Source organism: Callospermophilus lateralis, chromosome 1 (genome assembly GCF_048772815.1).
Source record: "Callospermophilus lateralis isolate mCalLat2 chromosome 1, mCalLat2.hap1, whole genome shotgun sequence".
NCBI classification, from domain to species: Eukaryota; Metazoa; Chordata; class Mammalia; order Rodentia; family Sciuridae; genus Callospermophilus; species Callospermophilus lateralis.
The window spans coordinates 3,204,746-3,225,845 of NC_135305.1; the positions used below are offsets into that span (position 1 = coordinate 3,204,746).

The window sequence follows — 21,100 nt, forward strand, 5'->3', positions numbered from 1 at the left end:
AAAAAAGGGGGGACTTATTCCTACTTCTCAGAATTGTTTCCAAACTTGATTTCTCCTCCCCACCCCCAAAAGGTGGGGGCCAGAGGCTCAGCCAGGTGAACTAAAGCTTGTGTGTGACCAGCCCAGCAAGTGAGCCCTGGACCTTCCCAAGACACCATGCCACTGGAGGTCTGGCCCCTGGAGTCAGTCCTGGGCCCCGGTTCAGTTCCTTCTGGCCCTGAAAACAGTGAGACCCCAGCCTTCTAACCTCAGGCACTCTGAGCAGCAGCCCCCTAGTCACCAGAACACTGGTGGGAAAATGAGGAGTGGTCCCCCTTTTGACTACCAAGTGGCTTCATGTCAGACTCTAAGCAATCCGCACTCGGAACCCAGCGCCAGCAGAGCCCGGCAAGTGCCCCAGGGTGAGCTGCTGGGGCCCACAGGGGCCATCCTCCTGCTCCAGGGCTGCTCTGTGGCCTGGTCACGGGGCTGCCTGAAGCTCACCAGCGGGCCCCGCTAGGCTCCTGTGGCTGGGTGTCCTCAGACCTCCCGCTCCTGCTGGTCAGTGTGCCACCAGCTCAGAGCCGGCACACGGACACCCAGTCTGCCGTGGCGCTCACCGGCCACCCCAGTGCTTAGCCTGTGTGCAGCTCCTGGCCGGCAAGTCATGGACGCACAGACAGCAGGAGACGTGCTCTGGTCTTTGTCCTCCCCAGGAAGAGCCTGAGTTTGTGGTGGGCTTCAAAGGCTGGGTGTACCAAGAAGGAATTCTGAGGCCCAGTCCCTTGGACCTCCCTGGAGTTGATTTCCTGTGTCCCGGGAGCGCCTCACTTCCCCGGCTGCACAGTGCTGGGTGCCCCCTCAGAACTTCCTCAAGAGGGTGAACTCAGGCCTGCCTACCTGCCAGGATTCAGTCTACGATAGGAATGACCTTAAAAAGAAATGCGAGGAAAAGCTGCCCTGCATGTTGGGTCTGGGTTTTAAAGAAATGAAGGAAATGCGTGGTACAAAGTCCTCTTCTGTCTGGGTCCACCTCTGTGTGACGCTGAGCCACCCTCCCTGGCACCTCATGGGACGCCAGCTCCACACACCTGAAGCCTCCTGACCCCTCAGCCTGCCTCCTGCTGAGGCTTGAGTCTGGCACAGGCTGTCCCCACAGCCAAGGCCTGTGCCCAAGTGGACATCTCCATCTGCCAGGAAGTTCTCGCAGCCACCTTAGAACCACAGTCTCCGAGTGGTGTCCATGGCTCTCGGGCTCTCTCCTGAAGACGCCAGGGTTTTCTCTGCCGTAATTTTCATTTTTGTGGGAAGCAGTGTTCTTGCACTGGAGAGAGGCTGGAGTGAAGACCCCCAGCTGCCTCCAAGGCCACCACGGCAGGGCTCCCAAGAGCAGAGCTGGGTGAGTCCTGGCCCCACGGTCACCCTGATACAAACTGGTGCCATAGCTGCAGCCTGCCAGGCAGGTCCTCTAAGGAAAATGGGAAACTCTGGAAACTGCTTGGCCTTATCCCAGGACGTCAGCAAACTTACCACAGGGTTTGGGACAGATGAGGGGTCAAAACAGGTCATCGCCCCCCCCAAATAAAAGAACCAGGTAGAGGGAAATCCCCAGAGGGCTGCCCTGGGTGCACTGGCTCATGCTCTGCTGAGCTCCTTTTCCTCCTGGAGGATGCTCTGAGAGACTGCTGGCCTTTACCCGGTGGAAGGGAACTAGGGGAACATGCAGTGGGTTTTGCTGTGCAAAGTGGAACTGTGGAGATTGACAGGTGACCCCAAATGGGCACCATGCAAACACCACTGAGCCAACGGTTTGAGGAAAAGTCAGAAAACTTGAAATGTCAAGCAGATGCCTCACTTAAAAGTTAAAATGAAAGCCAGGGCAGGGCTTTCTGAAAATCAGCCCCCAGGTCCCAGACATGGCAAGAGACGACCCTGGAAGAGGCCTCCGTCCATCGAAGTCCTTCCTCCCCAGGCTGGAGGAGCTCAGCGCCAGCTCCCTGGCATGCGGTAGGGCGGGGTGTGCACCTGGGGGCTCACCCTGGCTCCCAGGCCTCCCACACACCCTCTTCTCATGGTCAGTCATCAGAGTGCAAAAGTGAACCATCTATGGGGCTGGCCAGGGCCAAGGCAAAGGGCTGGGGTCAGCTTCCTCCCAAGGAGGGTGGGCAGATGGGCGAGTGGGTGGAGGTGGTAAGAATTTGTTGGAAAACATCCACCCCAGAGCTGGAGGGTAGCTCCAGGGTAGAGCACGTACTTAGCACGTGAGCAGCTCTGGGTGCACTCACACAAAGAAAGAAAAAGAATACATACACGCCTCAACACACGTGCCCACACACCCTCCCTGTAAAAGAAGACTTTCAAACCAGGCACAGACCTGTAATTCCAGCAGCTGGGGAGACCGAGGCAGGAGGATCACAAGTTCAGCGCCAGCCTCAGCAATTTAGGGAGTTCCTGTGTCAAAATAAATAATAAAAATGGCTCAGGATGTAGCTCAGTGCTCAAATCCCTGGGTTCAATCCTGGTACAAAGAAAGGAAGAGAAAAACCTGTCAAGAGAAGATGTTTGTGGTTGTAGCTTTTGCTTCTGTTTTGAGTTGGTTTTGTTCTGAATAAAGCCAAGGTGATGGCCCTGCTGTCCTGGCAGTGCAGGGGCTGGCCTTTTCCTGCCCCCTGCTCGGCACTCCCCTGGCTCTTCACTAGGACTGCTACTGGTGTCTTGGTGCAAAATAGAGCAGGCCCCCTTGGGGCACTCAGATTCATGAGTATCATGTTGCTCAGTGAGTGGGGGGTTCCTTAGTGCAACTTAGAGTACCCACTCCTTCCTTGAGGTGCTGGCGGCCCTAGGCCAGGACACGGTAGGCTGGGTTTTAACTCAGCGCCTGGGCGATGGCTCCACCACATACGGCAGACGGGGCCTCTGCCACCTCCTGTCTCTGTCCTATAGGATAACATGCAACTCCAAATGCTAGTCAACAGGTGCTCTCTGAAAAACAAGAAAACGCAACCCAGAAAGCAAAGTCGGGCTGAGTTTCTGGTCTACTGGTATTTTGGGGGCAGAAGGGTCAGGCAAGTCCACCCAAACACCAAGTCAGTGGAAACAAAACTGCCAACTTATTTGATCTGGACAGATGTCACCCAGAAAGAGGAGCCTCTACTGGTAAAGGGCAGTGGGTGTAAGGATGACACTGACCGTCGACCTTGAGTTGCCACTGTTCTGTGGAGTGGCAGGAAGGTGCGGGGACAAGCTTGCCTCAGAGCCCCAATGATGGAGCGTGGATGGTGTTACCCAATTGGCTTTGAAGGGAGCAGAACTCACAGATACACCTGGAAGACATTACCTAGTCCTTAACTTCTCCTTGGCTTTACGCTCTCTGCCCCAAGTGAGATCCTCAGATGGCCCTGTGGTCCTTCCATCTGGGCAGTGCCTGGGTCCAGGCAGCCAGAGAGAGCTGGGAAAGGCCAGGAGGAAGAACACAGGCACCCAGAGCCAGAGGCAGGGACCTGTCCTCGCTCAGGATGGGTGGGCCCAGGTGGGCCCATCACTGAGGATGACATGCTGGGCCCCAGGTGGGTCACACATGGCCAGGGTGAGCGGCCAGTGCTGCGTGGAGTCAGCTGCACCATCTTACTGGCCTGCCTATGTGTCCAAAGAGTCTTGAAGGCACTCTGCACCACCAGATCACGCAGGGATCCAGCCATGTGGACCTCACGGTCCTACACCCACCGTGTCCAGAGCTGTGGAGGAAGAATTCACAGCACACACGCTGCTCTTTGGCCAGAGGGATCACCAACCCCCAGACTGTTGGTCAGTGGTAACTCAGAATCTTCTAATGGCAGGGGAGGCAGAGGAGTGTGAAGGTGTCCACAGGTGCCCCTGCTGGGTGCTGGGCCTGTTGCTGATGCCTGACCTCCGTGGGCTAGTCGCTCAGGGTTAGCACTGTACCTGCTCCCCCAGTGTCTCTCTGTAAAACCATGGTCAATGGGGCTGGGGATGTGGCTCAAGCGGTAGCGCGCTCGCCTGGCATGCGTGCGGCCCGGGTTTGATCCTCAGCACCACATACTAACAAAGATGTTGTGTCTGCTGAAAACTAAAAAATAAATAAATAAATATTTAAAAATTCTCTCTCTCTCTCTCTCTTTAAAAAAAAAAAAAACAAAAACATGGTCAATTATCTCTGGGGGACAAAGGACAGGTCTATCATTTACTACTCTGTGGCTTGGGGAAGCTGGTTTGTCCTCTGTGCCTCCCTAGTATTGTGCCAGTCACGGGACTCACCTCCCTCGACTGTGTGGAGGAAGTGACATGATCCCTGGAAAGTGCTTTGCCCCCGACGTTTGACAAATGCTTGCACATATGGCTCCTAGTGGTCATGTCGGGGCCCCTCGCACTTGGTGGGGTGAGTGCATTCATTCCTGGTCACTCAGCACCAGAGGCCACTGCTTGGCAGAGCCCTAAAGAAGCTGAAGAGTCATGCATGAGGCCCTAGGTTCAATCCCCAGCACCACAAAAAAAAAAAAAAAAAAAAGAAAGCTGAAGAGAACAGACAAGGGATGTCCCTCAACTGTCTCCATTAGCTGTCCACTGGTCCTGGAAGAGCCCAGAGGGGGCCTCCACCTTGAGCCTTCCTGGATGGTTCAGCCAAGCATCTGCCTCTGTCCTCCGCCTGCTGGACCGCCTGCTGGATTTGGTGCACAGCTGCGTGGTCAGCTGTTCCAGGACCCACATCTCGCAGTCCCACACAAAGCCAGGAGCCTTGGTTTTGACGGTCTGCTCATGGGGAAGGTGGTCAAGCAGGATTGGGGATAGTAACATATTGATGATGTGCAGAGTGCCTACTATGTGCTCCTTACTTGGTGCACTCAGCCGGAGCTCCAGAAGGACCCTGAATCTGCAGGGCCTGCTGCAAGGGAGGGTAAGGATCAGAACTGCTTCAGGACGTCCTCTGTGTGACCTGAGCACAGATTCTGTGCCAGGCCTGTTCCAAGCACCATCACTACGTAAACCTCTCCCTTTCTGCAGTGGGGAAAGAGCACCATGGAGGACCTGCCCCAGAGTGGGTCAGACCTCAGACAGTCTGCCTGGTTCTGGAGCCCATGCCCCAGCCCACTGCCACGTGAAGCGTCCTACCTTCTCAGGAGGCAGGAGAAGGAAGCTGTGTGCCTCACAGCCTGGAAGGCTGAGGACAACCGGAGGCTTTATCGTTTGTTTTTTTTTTTTTTTTTTACAAGTAGAACATAACAGCTAAGGATGACTAAGGGAACAGGAACCTCCATGGATCCTCCATAATGTGTCCAGTGTGCTGGTGGACCAGGGCGCTCGAGCAAGCCCATCCCTGGGGTCCTCGCAACACGCCCGCCGCTGGCCAGGGTCTGCTGTTATCTTCAGGCTCCAGAGGAGACTGAGACACAGAGAGGAGGAGCTCCTGCTCCGCGGGGCACCCTGTCTTGAGGGGACCCACTATGCGGTCCAGCTGCCCACAGGCCAGGCCAGGGTTAGCCTCGGAGGATGCTGAGAGCCCACATGGCCGGCTGCTTGCTGGGTGCCGGCACAGCTTTACTTCTCTGAGCCTCAGTCCCCCGACCTGTGGCCGCTGGTGATATGGAGAGGGCCAGGGTGTGCTATGAGAGCACTTTGAGACAGTCCACATTACATGCTCAGTGCTGACTGTCCTGGATTAAATGGCAACCCCTCAAATCCATGTCCCTTGGAACCTGTGAATATGACTTTATTTGAAAATAGGGCCCTGAAAATGTAAATGAATTAAGAAGAGGTCATCCTGAGCTGGGCAGACACTAGGTCTGGGAATTGTGGGACTGGGAATTGTGCACCCAGACTCACAGGTGACAAGGCCCTGTGGCCCCAGAGCCTGGAATGGTGGTCTGCAAGCCGAGGAACTCCCAGCAACACCTGAAGTCAAGGTGAGGCGGGGAGACCCGTGGGCAGCCTCTGAAGGCCCAGAGTGAACACCTGTTTCTTAAGATCCCTGTCTTCTGTGCCTTATCTTGGCAGCTCTAGCAGACCAAGACTCTAGCACATAGTAGGGCTCAATAAATGTTCCTATTTCTGCTGTTTATGACAGAAAGGTATAACAACCAACGTCTGGGGACCCTGATTGGGGCGAGAGAATCACAAAAGAGTGTCTTGAAGGCGACCGAGCCCTAACAGGATTAAGGGGGAGGGCCAGCGGAAGGGAGTCCAGACATCCCCTTCCCTTCCGGGGTCCCTGGCTGCTGGCCACCGCGCTTCATTTGGTTGACTTCCCAGGGATTTTGAAGACTGCCAGTCTCCAACTGTGTGTTTACGGTATTATCGCGCATGTGTGCTTCTCACGGAGAATCCAGGCAGGAATGGACTTTCCTGAGTCTGGGAAACCAGGGACAGTGGCGGGGACACTGCCGCCCCTCTGCTGTGCCCTGACAGCGCCTCAGCCTGGTGCACCCACCCCTGCTGGGGCCGGGCGCCTGGAATGCGGGACTGCAGCACTCCTTAGAGGAAGGCGGGCTTCCAGCCGCAGGCGGAGGAAGCTGTAACCCTGGAGCAGAGACAGAGATTGCCTTTAGCCGGCCGCCATGGGCCATATCAGCCACAGGTTCCGCAGCAGTTTAACCTTCTGCGACCTCGCGGTTCAGCGCCCCCTCGCTCACCGCCTGCCTGCTCAGCTGTTCAAGCAGCTCCGTGGCTCCCCACAATTTGACCCCACGGTTTTGTTGGGGAGCACCACAGATGGTTGTTTTTCCTTCTTCATGCGTCTACTATTTTCCCCTTACCCCCGCGCACACACACACACACTGGCACGTCGACCAGGAACGGAAACTCACAGAGGGAGGACGTGAGTGTGCGTGCGTTGCTGAGCAGGGCAAGGCCCAACATACAGTTGGAGCTCAGCAAATGCTTAATAGTAATGAAAATTGACATTGTAAAAATTAAAGTGAGAGGGCTGATAGAAAGGAATTGGTTTGCTTGTCAAAACTCAGGCCTACAGGGAAACAGATTGCTTTGGAGAATCTTTTAATTAATTTCAGAGACTCCCGTTTCTCCTCTGCCAAATGAGCTGAGCTCTTTCTCGGCCATCAGGACCCTCTGCATAAAGACAGGGGAGGAATGAATGGTGTGGGGACAGTCCCATCCATCCGAGGCTCCAGAATCCCCGCCCCCAAGCCAGGAAAGCTCAAGGTGGGGGTGACACAGCCCAAAGAGGGGTTCGTTTTGTAAATTTACTTTTATTACTGATGAATAAACCAAGAGGTCTATCTCATTCATAGCTAAAATAAAAATGGGTCTCTACCGTCTGACCAAGTTCAGCCACTGCGCTGCAGCATTAACTTGTATTCTAACAAGATTAAAATATATTTGTCCTGGGGATTAGCATACTTAAGTCTCCCTTTGCCTTTTTAGCAGTGGCAGGGCACTTTGATCTGCCTTGCGTGGCCAGAACGCGGCTTGGGCCCAGCTATCCGACTGCCAAGTGTGAAATCAGCCTGATGTCATCCCCATTCTTCATCTTTTACATCTTTCACCAGTTTAATTATATTTCCGCCACAAAGCTCTAGCGCCTCATTGCATATTCAAGTTTGACTAGGAAGCATTTTTTATAAAAAAAAAAAAAAAAAAAAAAAAAGTGCGAATGAAATACCCCTGTGGGGGAGGGATGGGGTGGGCAGGGGGCTGCAAACCTTCATGGAGCAAAAGGAGGATCCCAGCACTGGTTTGCCCCACGGAGGTTCTTACCTGGGTGAAAATGTGCTTGCAGCTTCCGCAGGCCCCGCCAGCCATGGAGCCTCTTCATTTGGCTCCAGGCAGAGGCCAAGGTCCCGCCCTTGCTCCAGCGTCAGGTGGGGGCTGTGTGGCTGTGACTCCAGTGGTCTGCCCTGCATCCCGCCTCCACAGGGCTGCCTTTGCTTCTCTGAGGCTCGCAATCCACAGGACACTTCTCTCTCTCCATGAAAGATGTCTTTTCCCTACGTATTGATTAGTCACTCAACCTGATACTCTGCCCTCCAGCCCATCATAAATCTCCCAAAATGGCCTTTTTGGAAAGGCCATTCAGCCATCAGAGTGGGCCTTGGGTCTGCCCCAGTGTGGCACTGCTATGTCACCTGGATTCCAACAGGCCCTGAAGCTTCCTCCTGTAAGGCTTAAGGGATAGGGTGGTGGGAGGGAGAGCAGGAGGAAGGACCTCACAGGACAAGACAGGCAGAGTTGGGCAGGCCTAGTCCTGCGGGTGGTGCACCTCTCCAAGGTGTTTGGGACAGAGGACGGGCCACCTGCAGGGTGGCTGGGCTTTGACCTTCACCCAAGTCAGTCTTGGACTCTGTTCACACTGGCTGGAGAGTCTCCCTGGGCTCAGGAGCTGGACGGTTGGGCGTTACTTCCACATACAAGCTGGACAGAATAGAAATGCAGATTGGCTTCTTTAGCATTTGAGAGCAGGTCAGCGCTGGGAAATGCTCTCCTCAGACAGCCCCTTTTGTCTGAATTTTCCAGCCTTTTCAACTGGGAAGCACACAGGTAACTGCGGCTCCCCTGTCAGCCACTTGAGGACCAGGAAGAGAGGGTCCTGAGAGCTCTCTAAAAGGTGTAGATTTGTGACTGCTTTTGTTTTGAATCATCATTCTGTTAAAATTGGAGGTTAACAACACATTGCTTCTTAAATTGAATGATATAATTATAAAATTATCTCCACATAATTAACTCAGGATTATGTTTCATTCTAGTTAGCATGTAATCAAAGCCTGTTATGCTTTTAGCTATAGGAATAGCAATTAATTTAAAAGGGTTACTTAGACCCTTCGCTACTTAGACAAAATAGCTCATCACACCATGAGAACGCCCACTCGTTCTTGGGGGAAGGGCCACGAGGTGGGGCGGTGGACTGGAGGGGTGTGCACACACTGCCACACACAGGGAAGGGCTCCTGGCGACCTTCACTCCCCCTGACTCTCTGGGGCCTGGTGGTGGGGAAGAAGACCTCTTTGCTATGCTTGGAGCCAAGTCCCCTTTATCTCAATGGCACAATATGCTCAGGGTGGCATTTACCATTTGGAACAGAAAACATGCTGTGTATAAAGTTATTTGACTTCTACAGAAACTCAGGGCAGAATGTCTTGCACATTCTGAGGTCAAGAAAAACTGTAGGGGAAAAACCTGAAATGGGGCAGGGCCTGTAACTCAAAGGTTTGAGGTTGTGCTTATCACAGAAAGACCCTGGGTTTAATTCCCAGCACTCCCCAAAAATCCTGAAGTGAAGATGGGTGCAAATGTTTGCACCTGCCTTCACAAAGCACAGGGATCCATTTAGGGGGAGGGGGCAGTGATTCTGGAGAGTGTTAGAAGAAGTTAGTCCTGAAATTCTTCTGGTAGTACGTTTTCTACTCTCCCTCCCTCACCACCTCTGCCCTGCTCTCTATTGCCATGAAGATATTGCCTCTCACCTTCTCTTTGACTTTTTCCAAACAATTGCACAGAGACCTCGCTGGTTGGCAGAAGCAAGCAAGGTGTGTGTGCCTGCCGCACAAGGGCACCTGTTCTTGGAGGCACGGGCGCTAAGCAAGTCCACAGGCTCAGGCAAGCAGTGTTAAGCTTCCCACTTGCTGGGCTCCATTCAAAGCCAGGCCTTTGTCTTCATTACCTCACAAAAAGCCCTTGCAGGAAACCCATTAGATAGATGTTCTTTCTCTTTGAGAGAAGAATGGCTGGGCTCCCTGGGAGTCAATAACACACTAGGGAGTGAGATTGGAGCTTCGATTTGAACACAGGGCTGTCTGTTGTCAAAACTCTGTATTTTCCACTGAACCATACTTCTTTCAATGTTAAGGGATGTTATAGAAGTATTTACACACACACACACACACACACACACACAAAAAATGGAACCCGAATGGCTGGTGGGCCAATATGTGAGACACAGAGCCTGTGAGTGTTGAAAAATGAGCTCATCCTAATGTTTCTTTGAAGGCTCTGACTTTCCCTAAACAGATGGACGTCAGAAAGTGAGCCCATTCCGTATTCATTTGGGTGACTCGGAGCTCCCCAGTGTTCATCTGGTTGTTTTAGCATTGGAAGGCGGAAATGCTTTATTAAGGAACTTCCTTGAAGTAATGCTGTAGTGGTACTTACTATAAGAAGTGCCTGGAGTAGTCAAAATCACAGAGACAGAATGTAGGAGAGTGGTTGCCAGTAGCTGGGGGTGGGAAGGGAAAAAAAGGGAAGCTATTGTTTAGAAGGGACAGAGTTTCAGTTTTACAAGATGAAAAGACTAATGGAGATGATGGTGGGAATGACTGCTGTGGCATTTTGGTTATGTGATGTGTACAGTTGTAGTGGTTAAAATGGTAAACCTTGTTATGTGTATTCAACCACAATAACAAAATTGGGGTGTGCGTAATAATACCAGCCCTGGAAGGAGCAGAATTCTGCAAAGGGCAGGTGGCTCTGCTCTTTTACTTATTGAATGGATCTCAAGAAAGGCCAGCTTTCAGAATTCACATATTGTTGAGGGAAACAAAGCTATAAACAAACAAACAAAACCCATGAGGCAAAGTTCTGGCCTAAAGAGAAAACTCAGATGCACCATCCCAGGGCTCCCTAACTGAGGCCCAGAGCAGGAAGTCCTGGAGAAGTTGGTGAGAAGCGGCCAGTCTGCTGCTGGGAGGGGCGACACACACAGCAACCGGGCAGCAACTCCTTGCAGGCGCTTGGCAGCTGGAGCCTGTGATTACCCATCCAAAGAGGAAAGAAAAGGGAGAGGAAGAAAGGAAAGTTGGTGGAGGGGGTAGAGGTTGAAGAAAGGAGGAGGGAAAACCACGAGGACAGAGCCTGACAGTCCCCTTCTAGACAAAGGGCTTGGCGGGAGGCGAGAACCCCGAAGGCGCTCGCTGAAAGGAGATAGGCGGCCCCTTCCGCAGGCAGCGCGCGCCGGGACCGAGCGGCCAAGTTTCACGTCCCGACAGATGGGTCAGTCCGCGGCCCGCCCCGATTTCTTCCAGACGGTCGGTGCAAACAGTGACCCTCGCCGTTCCTCGGCCCACGAGGACCCTCTGCTAGAACAGGGTCCCTCCCGCCTGCGTTCCCACCCCACCCCCTCCACGTCGGAGAACGGGGGGCCGGGGCCACGCAGGCCCACTGGGTCTGCAGCTCCCCTCTCCTCCGGGCTCCAGGGAGGCTGGGGCCGGGGGCCTCTCTGGGACGCCTTCCAGGCTGAGGGTGAAAAGGCAGCCTGGGAGACACATCTCGGAGACTCTTTGTTTCTGCTCCCGGCCGTGCGCGGAGATCGCCGCAGGAGGGGGCGGGACAGCCGATGGGGCGGGTCCCGGGCTCCGGACCCAACGTTCCGCCTTCCCAGAAAGCCTCGCAGGCGTCCCCCGGGAACAGAGGGTCCTAAAACTCTGCGGAAAGCCCTACCCTCCCAGGAGTTGCTTGGGCCTCGCACAGGCCTAGGCCTGGCCTCACCTGTTCCCCGCAACTGCAGACCCTGTCGAGAAGCCTAGTGGAGCTCTCCCCGAATTCCTCGGAGGGGACTGGGCCCAAGCCGAGGAGCTGGCTGTCATCCCCGCGGCTAGCACGAGGCCGTTACCAACAACAACAACAATAATAATAACACCATCATCGTTTTCCTCCCCGAGTAGAGCCAGGAGCGCGTGCCCACCACGCTTGATTAAATCACATCATTAGGAGCTACTTTAATGAATATTATTACATTTCAAGCGATCTCAAGAATGGACTTCTCTTCTCCATGGCCAGGCAGCAGAAGTATAATGAGGTATCTGAGATCATTCATAAGAACGTGGCCTACTCGGGGTGCGCCTGGCTCAGCTGCCAGGCGCACCTGCACTGCGAGCCAGCCGTGCGCACAAGCACCGTGCTTGCGGCTTCGCGTTCCCACCTCGCTGTTGCCTTCCTTCCTTCAAGGTCTAGACAGAGTTAGGCCCCCTCTGAGGTGACACCGAGATTTGCAGAGAGGGGCTGCCCGCTCCAAGGCCCCGCGGGTTGCGGTTGCGGGGTGAGTATAGTGTGCCCAGGGGGCGTCGGGTTGGGAAAAATCAGTCCCCCAGGGTGATTTCTGCCCCTCCTGGCGGGCGTGCTTCGGAATTTCGCAGAGGCTCTTTGTGGTCAGTCGCTATTAACCTCCCAGCTCCCGGCGGCCCCATCCGGCAGGCTGCAGTATTCGGTGGAGCCGGGACCCTCCCAGGGGCGCTTGAAGAACTGCCTAGGAGAGTAGAGACCAAGAAGTCGGATATTAAACCCGCGAGAGACAGAAAAAAATGCGGCCTCCCAGCCCACCCTCGGTGTACATAGTGTCTGGGTGTTTGCTGTCGCCTGGCACACCTTTGTGAGCCCTGGCACACCTGTGTCGAGCGATCTGAACTCCCGTCGTTGCGCATTTTGCACTCATTGGAGGCAAGAGTTGGAGCCCTCTTGCTGAGAAAGCTAAGATCGCGGCTCCTTCCCTCCCCTGCTTTGGAGAAAGTGGTCCACTCCAGAAGACCATGGCCAAATTGAACCCACCCGGATCCTAACTCCAGCCTGGGGGGTCAGACCTATTCACAGTGACAGAGGGAAAAGAAAGGGCATCTGAGTGCCAAGGAGCCCTGCCCGACCCTCTGGGTGGCACCTCCCAGGGCGCCTGCTCTAACAGGCCTGGGCAACCACAGCTCATCTTCCTGGGCTAGGTCCCCAGGCTCTAGCCTAGTCTCTGCTGAGTTCAGGAGGGCTGTGAACTCATTCTGCCTGGGCCTGGTCAGGACACAGCCAGGCCCCGGGCAGGCAGCCCTTCAGGTCAAGGGAGCAGGGACTTTCTGGAGGTGCTTTTGTTTTAACACACTTGGAAAACCCGCCTCCTGAAACCCCCAGTAGCTGGGCTCCGCAGAGGCTCAAGTGTGCGTTCTGGATCCAGACCCAAGCACTCCTGGAGGTCTGGGCGGAACCCAAGCCAGCAGGACCTCAGGAAGGAGCCTCATCCCCTGCCCCGCAGGCTGGATGCTGGTCGCAATGCCCCTGGGGAGCTGAAGGTGGCCCAGCAGGGGTCTCCAGGAGGGCTTAGGTCACACACTATTGAAATTTAAAAGTAACCCGTAGGAGCTGAGAATCCCACTCAGCGTTTCAAGGGTTTGAGGACTCATTCCGTTCAAGTCCTCTATCAGAGCCATGAAAGAAAACTTCCCATGTCACTGTGCGCCTGTCTGCATGAAGTCCTCTGGGAACCGGGGACTCATTATGCCCACAAAGCTGTACATCACAACTCGCCAGTGTTATGATTTTAAAACAAATTAAAATAAAAAGATGGCTTCGTGCTACTATTTCATCTTTTTATTAAAATGAGACGGAGGCCGAGAGGGCAACAGAAGTCTGCTGGTGCTTTTGTCTTTAACCTAAAAACCCTCAGAGACATGCAGAAGTCAGGGTCTCGGGTGGGGTCCTACATGCTTTGGCCCCTGGGTGGTGACCCTGGCGTACTCCTGGGGCTGGAGTAGCCAGGATTCTCAGCCTTTGCGGTGGGCCCCTGCTCTCTCCCTCGACGCATCTGTGCCTGTCCCAGGAGCCGCCTGCTATTGCCCGAAGGCCTCTTCCAACGGCGCCGCCCGGCTGGCCTCAGCCCAGTGCCGGCCTGGGGAGCTCAGTGGCCTACCGGCCGGGCGCCAAATAAAAAAACGCCTAAAAGGTCGCCCTTGGCAACAGCTGATTCTTGAGGGCCTCTGAGTTTTTCTTACTGGGAGAAGAATTTTTTTTTTTTTTCTCAAGCCAAGAAGTTTGGAAATACAGCAGGTGGGGCCTTGAACCACTGGCCCTCAGATCACTTGGAACACCTCCCTCCAGGCTGAGGGTCAGCACCGGAAAGATTCCTTTCCCCGAATCTGCTTATGATGTACATAACCTCATTTGCTTTAGGGAGGGGAAAAAAAAAAAGGAAAACAAAAATGGCACTGAGGAGCCTCTGTATCACGTGGATCGTCAGTCCTTCCTGCACACACGCAGGCGCTTCAGTCCTGCCATCGAGCAGCCAGAGAAGGAACTTAGAACCTGTTGAACTTTGCAGGATTGAAAAAATTCAGTCGATGGAATAGCAGTTATATTTTCCAGCAACTCTTCCTTGTGATGAAAATGTGGGCATAATTCTCACAGTTCTGTGCTCACATGTGAGGTATTAAAAAACGTCATTAAAAAATAATGATGCTATTACAAGAAGCCCTGAACCCACTCCGCCGGGAGCAAAGGTCAGGAGCACCTGAGCTTTTGGGAAGTAGCCCAGGGCCCTTCCCCTTAATTCAGAACACACTTAGAAAAGGCACCATTCCAGCGTGGACCACCAATACTTTATGATAAAGAGGTGTTTCTCTTTATTTAATGTAACTTTCAAGAATTTAAACACACAAAAATTCGGGGGTGGAAATGGTCACAATTTTGATAACCACAGTTGTAAATAGAAACATTCATTTCTTATAAGATTATAAATATTTGATACTGAAACTGTAAAATGCACATTTTATAAACTAAAAAAAAAATTACTTCCTGCTTAAAAAGGCATGTCATCTCATTGAGTTTCCTAAGCAGCAGATGGTTATTCACAGAATTTTAAATTACAACTCTTGTTTTTATAGTTTCCTTTTCAAAAAGGTTTACACTATTATGTACAAAATGAAACTATTGTCGCAGTGAAATAAAGAGGCTTAAGGCAAAGAGAGAAGTCCACCCCTAGTCCTCAGGGAGGCAGCCTGACCCCAGCTTGGCCATGTGCACAACCCTGGGCTGTCCCTCCTGGCCCCGATGGACATTTGGACACCTTTTCCTAAAACAAACAGAAGACAGTGTGGACTTATATAGAGAGATAATGTGTTTGTTTATATATATATGTGCCTGGTGGGGAATATATTGAATATATTTAATTTACACTGTACCACACCTTCAAAAAATAAAATGTATATTTTCTTTTTTTAAAAAAAAAAGATAAAACATGATAGGGAATGATTATTTACACACTTTCCTCCTTCCTCCAGATCCTGGAATGTTCTTAGTTCCTTTGAAAGCCAGCATAGCCACAGGTTCCAAAAGGACCGGCCCTACACATGCCTGGTGTGTGCAGACACAAATATGCACACACACCCATCCATCTATCTTGGAAAAATGTTCACTCTAGCCAAAGTGGGCACTCCAAAGAAAAACGGAAAAGAAAAAAGAGGAAAGAAAAAGGACAGGAAGGCAGCCAACTCCCTGGCCGCGCGTCCACATGGACCTGGTCTGGTTTCTGGGCCGGGACTTGCCAATGCAGCGGGAAGCTTCACTGTGGGCCTGGGGCTGGAGAGTTGGCACTGAGACTTGCCACAGGGTTGCGGTGGGACAAGGGACAGACGGGACAGCAACACAGACACAGACAGAAGTACATGTACGCACTGAGGCGAGCGAGCGCTGTGCCTCAGAGGAGGCAGGGGAGAGAGACCTCAGGAGGCGGGTGAGGAGAGGCACCCTGGGAGGCTGCCGTCGGGCTGGGAGCAGGCCCTCCTGTCACTGAGGGGCAGATTCTCTTGGCTGAGACCTAGAACTGTCCAAAGACCCTGGGCTTCTCCTCTCCCAGCCAGGAGAGGAGAGGGCCTGGGGTGCTGACCCAGGCTCGGAGTTTGGGGCCTCATCAAGCCAACACAAACAAAGTGGCAGAACTCATAGACCAAATAGGAGCTATTTATTCGGTTCACAGTCGTGTGAAATGCAGCAATAAAAATCTTTGGACTTCAGCAAGTTGTTTTAATTTCTTCTTCTTTTGAAATAATAATAATAATAATAAAAGTGTCCGATGTCCCATAATGGAGCTTAGGGGATTAAAAAAGATGAAGCCCTAAGCAGCCCCCTTTGCAAAAAAAAAAAATCATAAAATTAGCATAATCTCGTAAACACAAAAAACTCAAAAAATATTTTATAGTCAGATATTTTGGATTTTACACCACCTGTAAATTATATATACATAGAATATTGCAGTACCATACCTAATACACAATATTTTTACTATTAATGCTGGTATAATCTTTATACACTGGCCCTTTATTTAGGATTTTAAATTATTGCATTGTTTTTTGCGGCCTGAGACCTGCCCTGGCACCGCCCGCCACCCTACTCGCTGTCCGACTTGCCCTCCTTAGCCGCGGTGGAGTGGTTGTACAGCCCCTGGGCCATGAGGTGCACGGCCAGTGTGTTCTTGTTGCCCGTGGCCTTCTTGATCTTGGCGCGCTTGTTCTGGAACCAGATCTTGATCTGAGACTCGTTGAGGCTGAGTTCCTGCGCCAGGCTCTGGCGCCGCTGCTCCGTCAGGTACCTGTTGGTCTGGAACTCCGCCTTGAGCCTCTGCAGCTGCTCAGCCGTGAAGGCCGTCCTGGGCCGCTTGTCCTCTTTGTTGGGGTTCTTCTTCTTTGGTTTTCGAGACCTGGGACCTGGGTAGGTTTGCAGGACAGAGAGAAGAGGTTGTGGTCAGTCAGGAGCGACCTAGGTCCTCACCCAGCAGTAAAGCACCCAAGCAGCCCAGGCGAGGGCACAAAGACTCCCCAGAGGAAAGGAAGTGACTGGCCCAGGGCCTCAAGGCTGAGCAGCCAGAGCACAGGCAGCATGTGGGTGTGGGGTGGGAAGGAAAGGCCATCACAAACCGAGGCTTCCAGAGGAAAGCAAAAAGCCAAAACTGTCTCTCCACCCCCCCAACCCCCAGTCCTTTCTGAATCTCAGACCAGGAATAAAGGGTGGGGCAGGTATGAGGGGTGAGGGGTTAAGATTGGGAAAAGGGGGTGAGGCATGCAGAGAAAAATGGGAACACCTCACAGGGTGCCAGGGGCAGGACGCTCCCGAGAACAGGAGGAGCCCCCTATGCCACTATCCCACTATCCCTAGGGCCGAGTTCACTCTCCCCCTACAGGACCAGTAGGGACCAGCGCATGCTTTCTTGGGAGGGAAAGGAGCACTGAGGCCCCCGCAGCTCCTTCCTCAACCACTGCAATTCTCCCCAGTGCCCTGTCCAGGAGAGCGGGCCTGGCCTCTGCATGGGTGCTAACAACCATGATGACCTGTCATCCTCATCCCTTCAGACCCGGGGTACAGATGGCACGGCTGACCTTGAGCAGGTTCCAACTTCTGACCTGATCCCACCCATTCCTCCCACAGAGTTGTCACCCTTTAGGTAGGGGTGGTGGCTATTGGAGGTAAAGGGTGACCAGAGCAAAGGGAAGCCGCTTAAGTGGTTTCTTTCCCTTGGCGCCAGGAAGCTCAACCCAGGAGGTTCCTTGTGAGAGCAAGGTCGGCTAGGCCACTGGTGGAAGTGGTGGCCCTCGGGTTTCCCCATCTGTGAGGCTTATGATTCAACTTTGGAGACCCCTTCCTTTGCAGGAAGAGGCTGGAGAGGGCAGACCCGGCTCTGTTCAGGGCCAGGAAGTGCCCCCGATTGTGCAGCTGAGGCACAGTCTAAGAGGCAGCCAGGACTGCACCTTGGCAGAGTTGGAGGGTGTACAGGGCAAGCAGGGCCCACCCCAACAAGGGACCAGCTGGAAACTCAAGGTGGGCAGAAGAACTCCCTCTCTGCCATGGGAGCCATGCACTCTCTCCAGGAGGCAAAACCAAAAGAGGGGACTCTGGGCGAAGAGGGAAGCCAGGGCGGTTCACAACTCCCAGTTAGTTGTAAAACACACCCACACCCGCACCCACCTGCCCATCACCGTCCCACTTTCCTGGAGGGCCAGGGCTCTGCTCTGGCTTTGATGCGGGTGCGGATTCAGGGAGGAAAGCCCAGCCCCAAGGGCCAGAGAAGGGGCGAGAAGAATGGGAGACTGCAGGAGCGCCTCGGGAGACCCCGCGCCGCCTCCACCGACCCAGCATCGCTTTCCTGGATCGTGTTCTGGGTTTCCATTTCTCCTCTCACCCCCAAAAGCACACTTCCTGTCCCCCAAACTCCTCTAGCCCAGTTGCGATTGTCGCCTACACAAAACAGTCTCGAAAAGACAGTGTTTTATGGAAAGAAAATCTCCTTAAAAATCACAATTTTTAGTTCCCTTTTCTGTGTTGATTTTTCTTTCAAAAGGCAAACACGGATTCCTGGAAATAGAACCAAACCTCTGCAAAAGCCACCTCTCAATCCCTTCTTTTTAAGTGCCCAGGAACAGAAATGTTCCTGGAAGGGTGGGAAGGCAGGCGGGATTGTTCAAGCCCAGCAAAGCCAGCGACTGGGGTCGCTCTGCTGGCCGCCCAGGCCTGGCCCGGCAGGGATCCTGCGCGGGCGTTGCACAAAGCCCGGCCGGCTCCTGGCCGACCGACATTGTGAGCCTATATGTTAATTAAATATTAACAAAGGAGGGAGGCGAGAACAATGGAGCAAATTTCAGGTCTAGCTGGAGAAATTTGGATTTACTAAAAAAACATACACATACACATTTCTGCGGGAAGGAGCTGAAGGGTGACCAAGTCTTCCTGCGATTTGGATAAAGGACTTCTGCAAAATAGTTGAGGGTTGGGGGCAGAGCAGTTCTGCTGCCAGCTCGGGACAAATGGAGCCCTCTCCTGATGGTACTTCCCAGTCAAATACCCGCATGCAATGCAGCTAATGATTTCTACAAGGAAGAGGACTTAGCTTTTTTAAATCAAACGGCTCTGTGAAAAACTATATCCCATACCTCTGCACACCCCCTAACGTTGTGTCTTTCCCACTCCTGGCAGAGCCAGGAAACCCTCCGAGAAGGTCCCCACTTTGAGGCAATCACAGATGCCACATAGCTGGGGACAGTTGTGCATCCCTGCTCCTCCGTGTGGGAAGGCAGACGGCAAATAAGGGCAGCAAAGGGGAGAGGGCACCCCAGTTTTCATCCCTCCCTCTGCATGTCCTTCTTCCTCTCCCCTGGAATTAAGAGGAGCCCTTTCTCCTGTGACTGCACCTGGGGTGACTGGGGGGTGGCTGGGACGTCCTGATTGGGACCGAGTTGGAACAGGGGTGGAGAGTGCGGCCCTCTGGGCCTGTCTTCCAGCTACCCCGGTTCCCGTCAAATTGGGGGAACACGGGGCAACTTGGATTTGCCGGGGCTGGGGGTCTAGAGAGGGGGAGGGGGAGAAAAACAGAAGGCCTCTTTAGCTTCCACCATCCTAAGGGAGTCTATCTGGAATCAAGCCTGTCTGCCCAGGCCAGCCTGAACCGCACGAAGTGTCGCTGGGCATGTGTATGGAGGAGGATGCGGGATGTCTTTTTCCTCCGGGTAAGTTTCCGCGCCAGGGCCGCCCCTGCATCCCGCTGGTCTCCCCAAGACCGGCTGGGGCACCGAGTCTCACGGCTCACCTGAAGAAGGCCGGTCGGAGTAGCGCGTGCAGTAGACCCAGGCCGGCCAGAGCATGGGCTGCGTGCCCAGGTTGGCGCTGGCCTGCGAGCTGTCCGAGTCTGAGCTCACCGACAGGTCGCCGCCGCCCAAGCCTCGGGACTTTAGCGCCCCGTCCAGGGGGCCTCCGGGGTCGCCGCTTTTCTTGGCGCCACCGTGCAGCGAGAGCGTCTTGGAGCCGCCTTCTCCATCACCCGGGGAGTCGCCGCCACTGGTGGGTAGCGGCCCTCCGGCGCCCGGCGCGCAGGGCGGGTTTTGCCGGGACTCCCTGGTGCCGGTTCCCAGGAGCTGCTCGGCGCCGCCCGAGCCGCCGACTCCCTCCGCGCCTCCCGCGCCGCCTTCGTGGCGGGATCCGCCGACTCTTCCTCCGCCCACGCCCACGCAGCTCGTCCCCGCATCCTTTCGCCGGCCGAACTCTGGCCGGAGGATATTGTCGATGAAGAAGTTGGTGATGCGGTGCGGGTGCTGGTGATTGCCTGGCGCCTGCAAGACCGCGGGCAACATCAGAGCGCGCCGGCGGCCGGTGTCGGAGTCGCTGGGGCTGCTACCGCCGCCGCCTGAGCCGCCGCCAGGGCTGGATTCCGGCTGCCGCTGTCCCTCCGCCGCCGCCGCCGCCGCCGCCGCTTCGCTGGGCTTGGGATCATTCTCCTCCATGCTTCACAGTAAATCCCAAACAGGCTCTCCTGGGACCCTCCTCCAAAGGAACCTTCGGCCCTCCCGCGGCGCACTCAGACCCTAGTGCTCCTGCCCAAACGAGTCTTCTGAGGGTGTGCGCTGCGGCCACCGCCAGGGCTAGGGTCTTAGGAATCAGCGGCTGCGCTCGGAGAGGAGCCACGCTCGAATCCACGAGTTGGGTTAGAAAATACCAAGAGTGCTCCTCTCGCCAGGATGCCGGGAGATTCAAAAGAAGCAGATCCTGGTCTTAGCGGAGCACCCGGTTCCAGATAGTCACAATAGTCCGGTGGGGATCCGGCTCCGCGCTCCTCTCCACGTCCAGCTGCCTTGGGCTCCGGCGCCGCCGCCTCGGCCGCCCCGGGCTAGAGCTGCGCTCATGCAGGCAGCACGCTCCCCCGCACTCACGCCCGCCAGGGCCAGCTCCGGCTGCAGCCGCCGCCGGGCCGTCTCCACCCGCGCGCCCCGGCCGGCCCTCGAGGGTGCGCGGCGCGAGCGCTTAACGCGCCCGCCGCCGCCAGCACGCACATGGAGGCCCGCGGGCCCGCGCTGCGCTCGGCCGGCCTCGGAGCCCCCTCCGCACGGCCGCCGCCCCGCTGCGGGCCGGGGCGCCCCACCGGCGTGCGGCTGCGCCCCCGCCGAACCCCGCCGAGCTCCGCGGCCCGAGTCGCATGGGTAAGGGGCGGGAGGCGCGGGCCGGGCCAAGCCGGGCTGGGCCTCCCGCGCTCCCTCGCCGTCTGCGCGCCCTCGCCGCCTCGGCCTCCGCGCGGGCTTAGGAAATTTCCAGGCCACTTAGCGCAACCTGAGACACTTTCACTCTGGATTTTTGTTCTTATTTTTAACAGAGCCCCCTCGAGTGACGTCGCGGGCCGGTCTCCTGGACACGTGCCTCGGGCCAATGGCCGCAGCGCCACGCACCCACGTGACACGCCGGCGGCCGCTGGGTGACAGGAGCCGCCTGCTGCCCCTCCCCCGCCACCTCCTCCCTCCCCCCCCTTAAAGTGGCCGCGTTCTCTGGCTCCTGGTGCAGAAACCCCCGACCCAGAAAGACACCCCCCCCCCCAACAAGTCCTCTGCGCGCGCTCGCGTTTCCCGTCTCTTCTTGGTTCAGGAATCGGGGAAACCTACGA

At 54.9% G+C, this 21,100-nt stretch overlaps 1 protein-coding gene across 1 annotated transcript; it reads right to left on the bottom strand.

Moving 5' to 3' along the window:
- Window positions 1-16,074: 16,074 nt before the first annotated feature.
- Window positions 16,075-19,952, bottom strand: En2 (engrailed homeobox 2). Its single transcript, XM_076831397.2, has 2 exons — window positions 19,262-19,952; window positions 16,075-16,391 (listed from the first exon to the last, which is right to left on the bottom strand). Exons 1-2 carry the CDS (start codon window positions 19,950-19,952, stop codon window positions 16,075-16,077), a joined length of 1,008 nt encoding a protein of 335 aa, XP_076687512.2.
- Window positions 19,953-21,100: the final 1,148 nt, after the last annotated feature.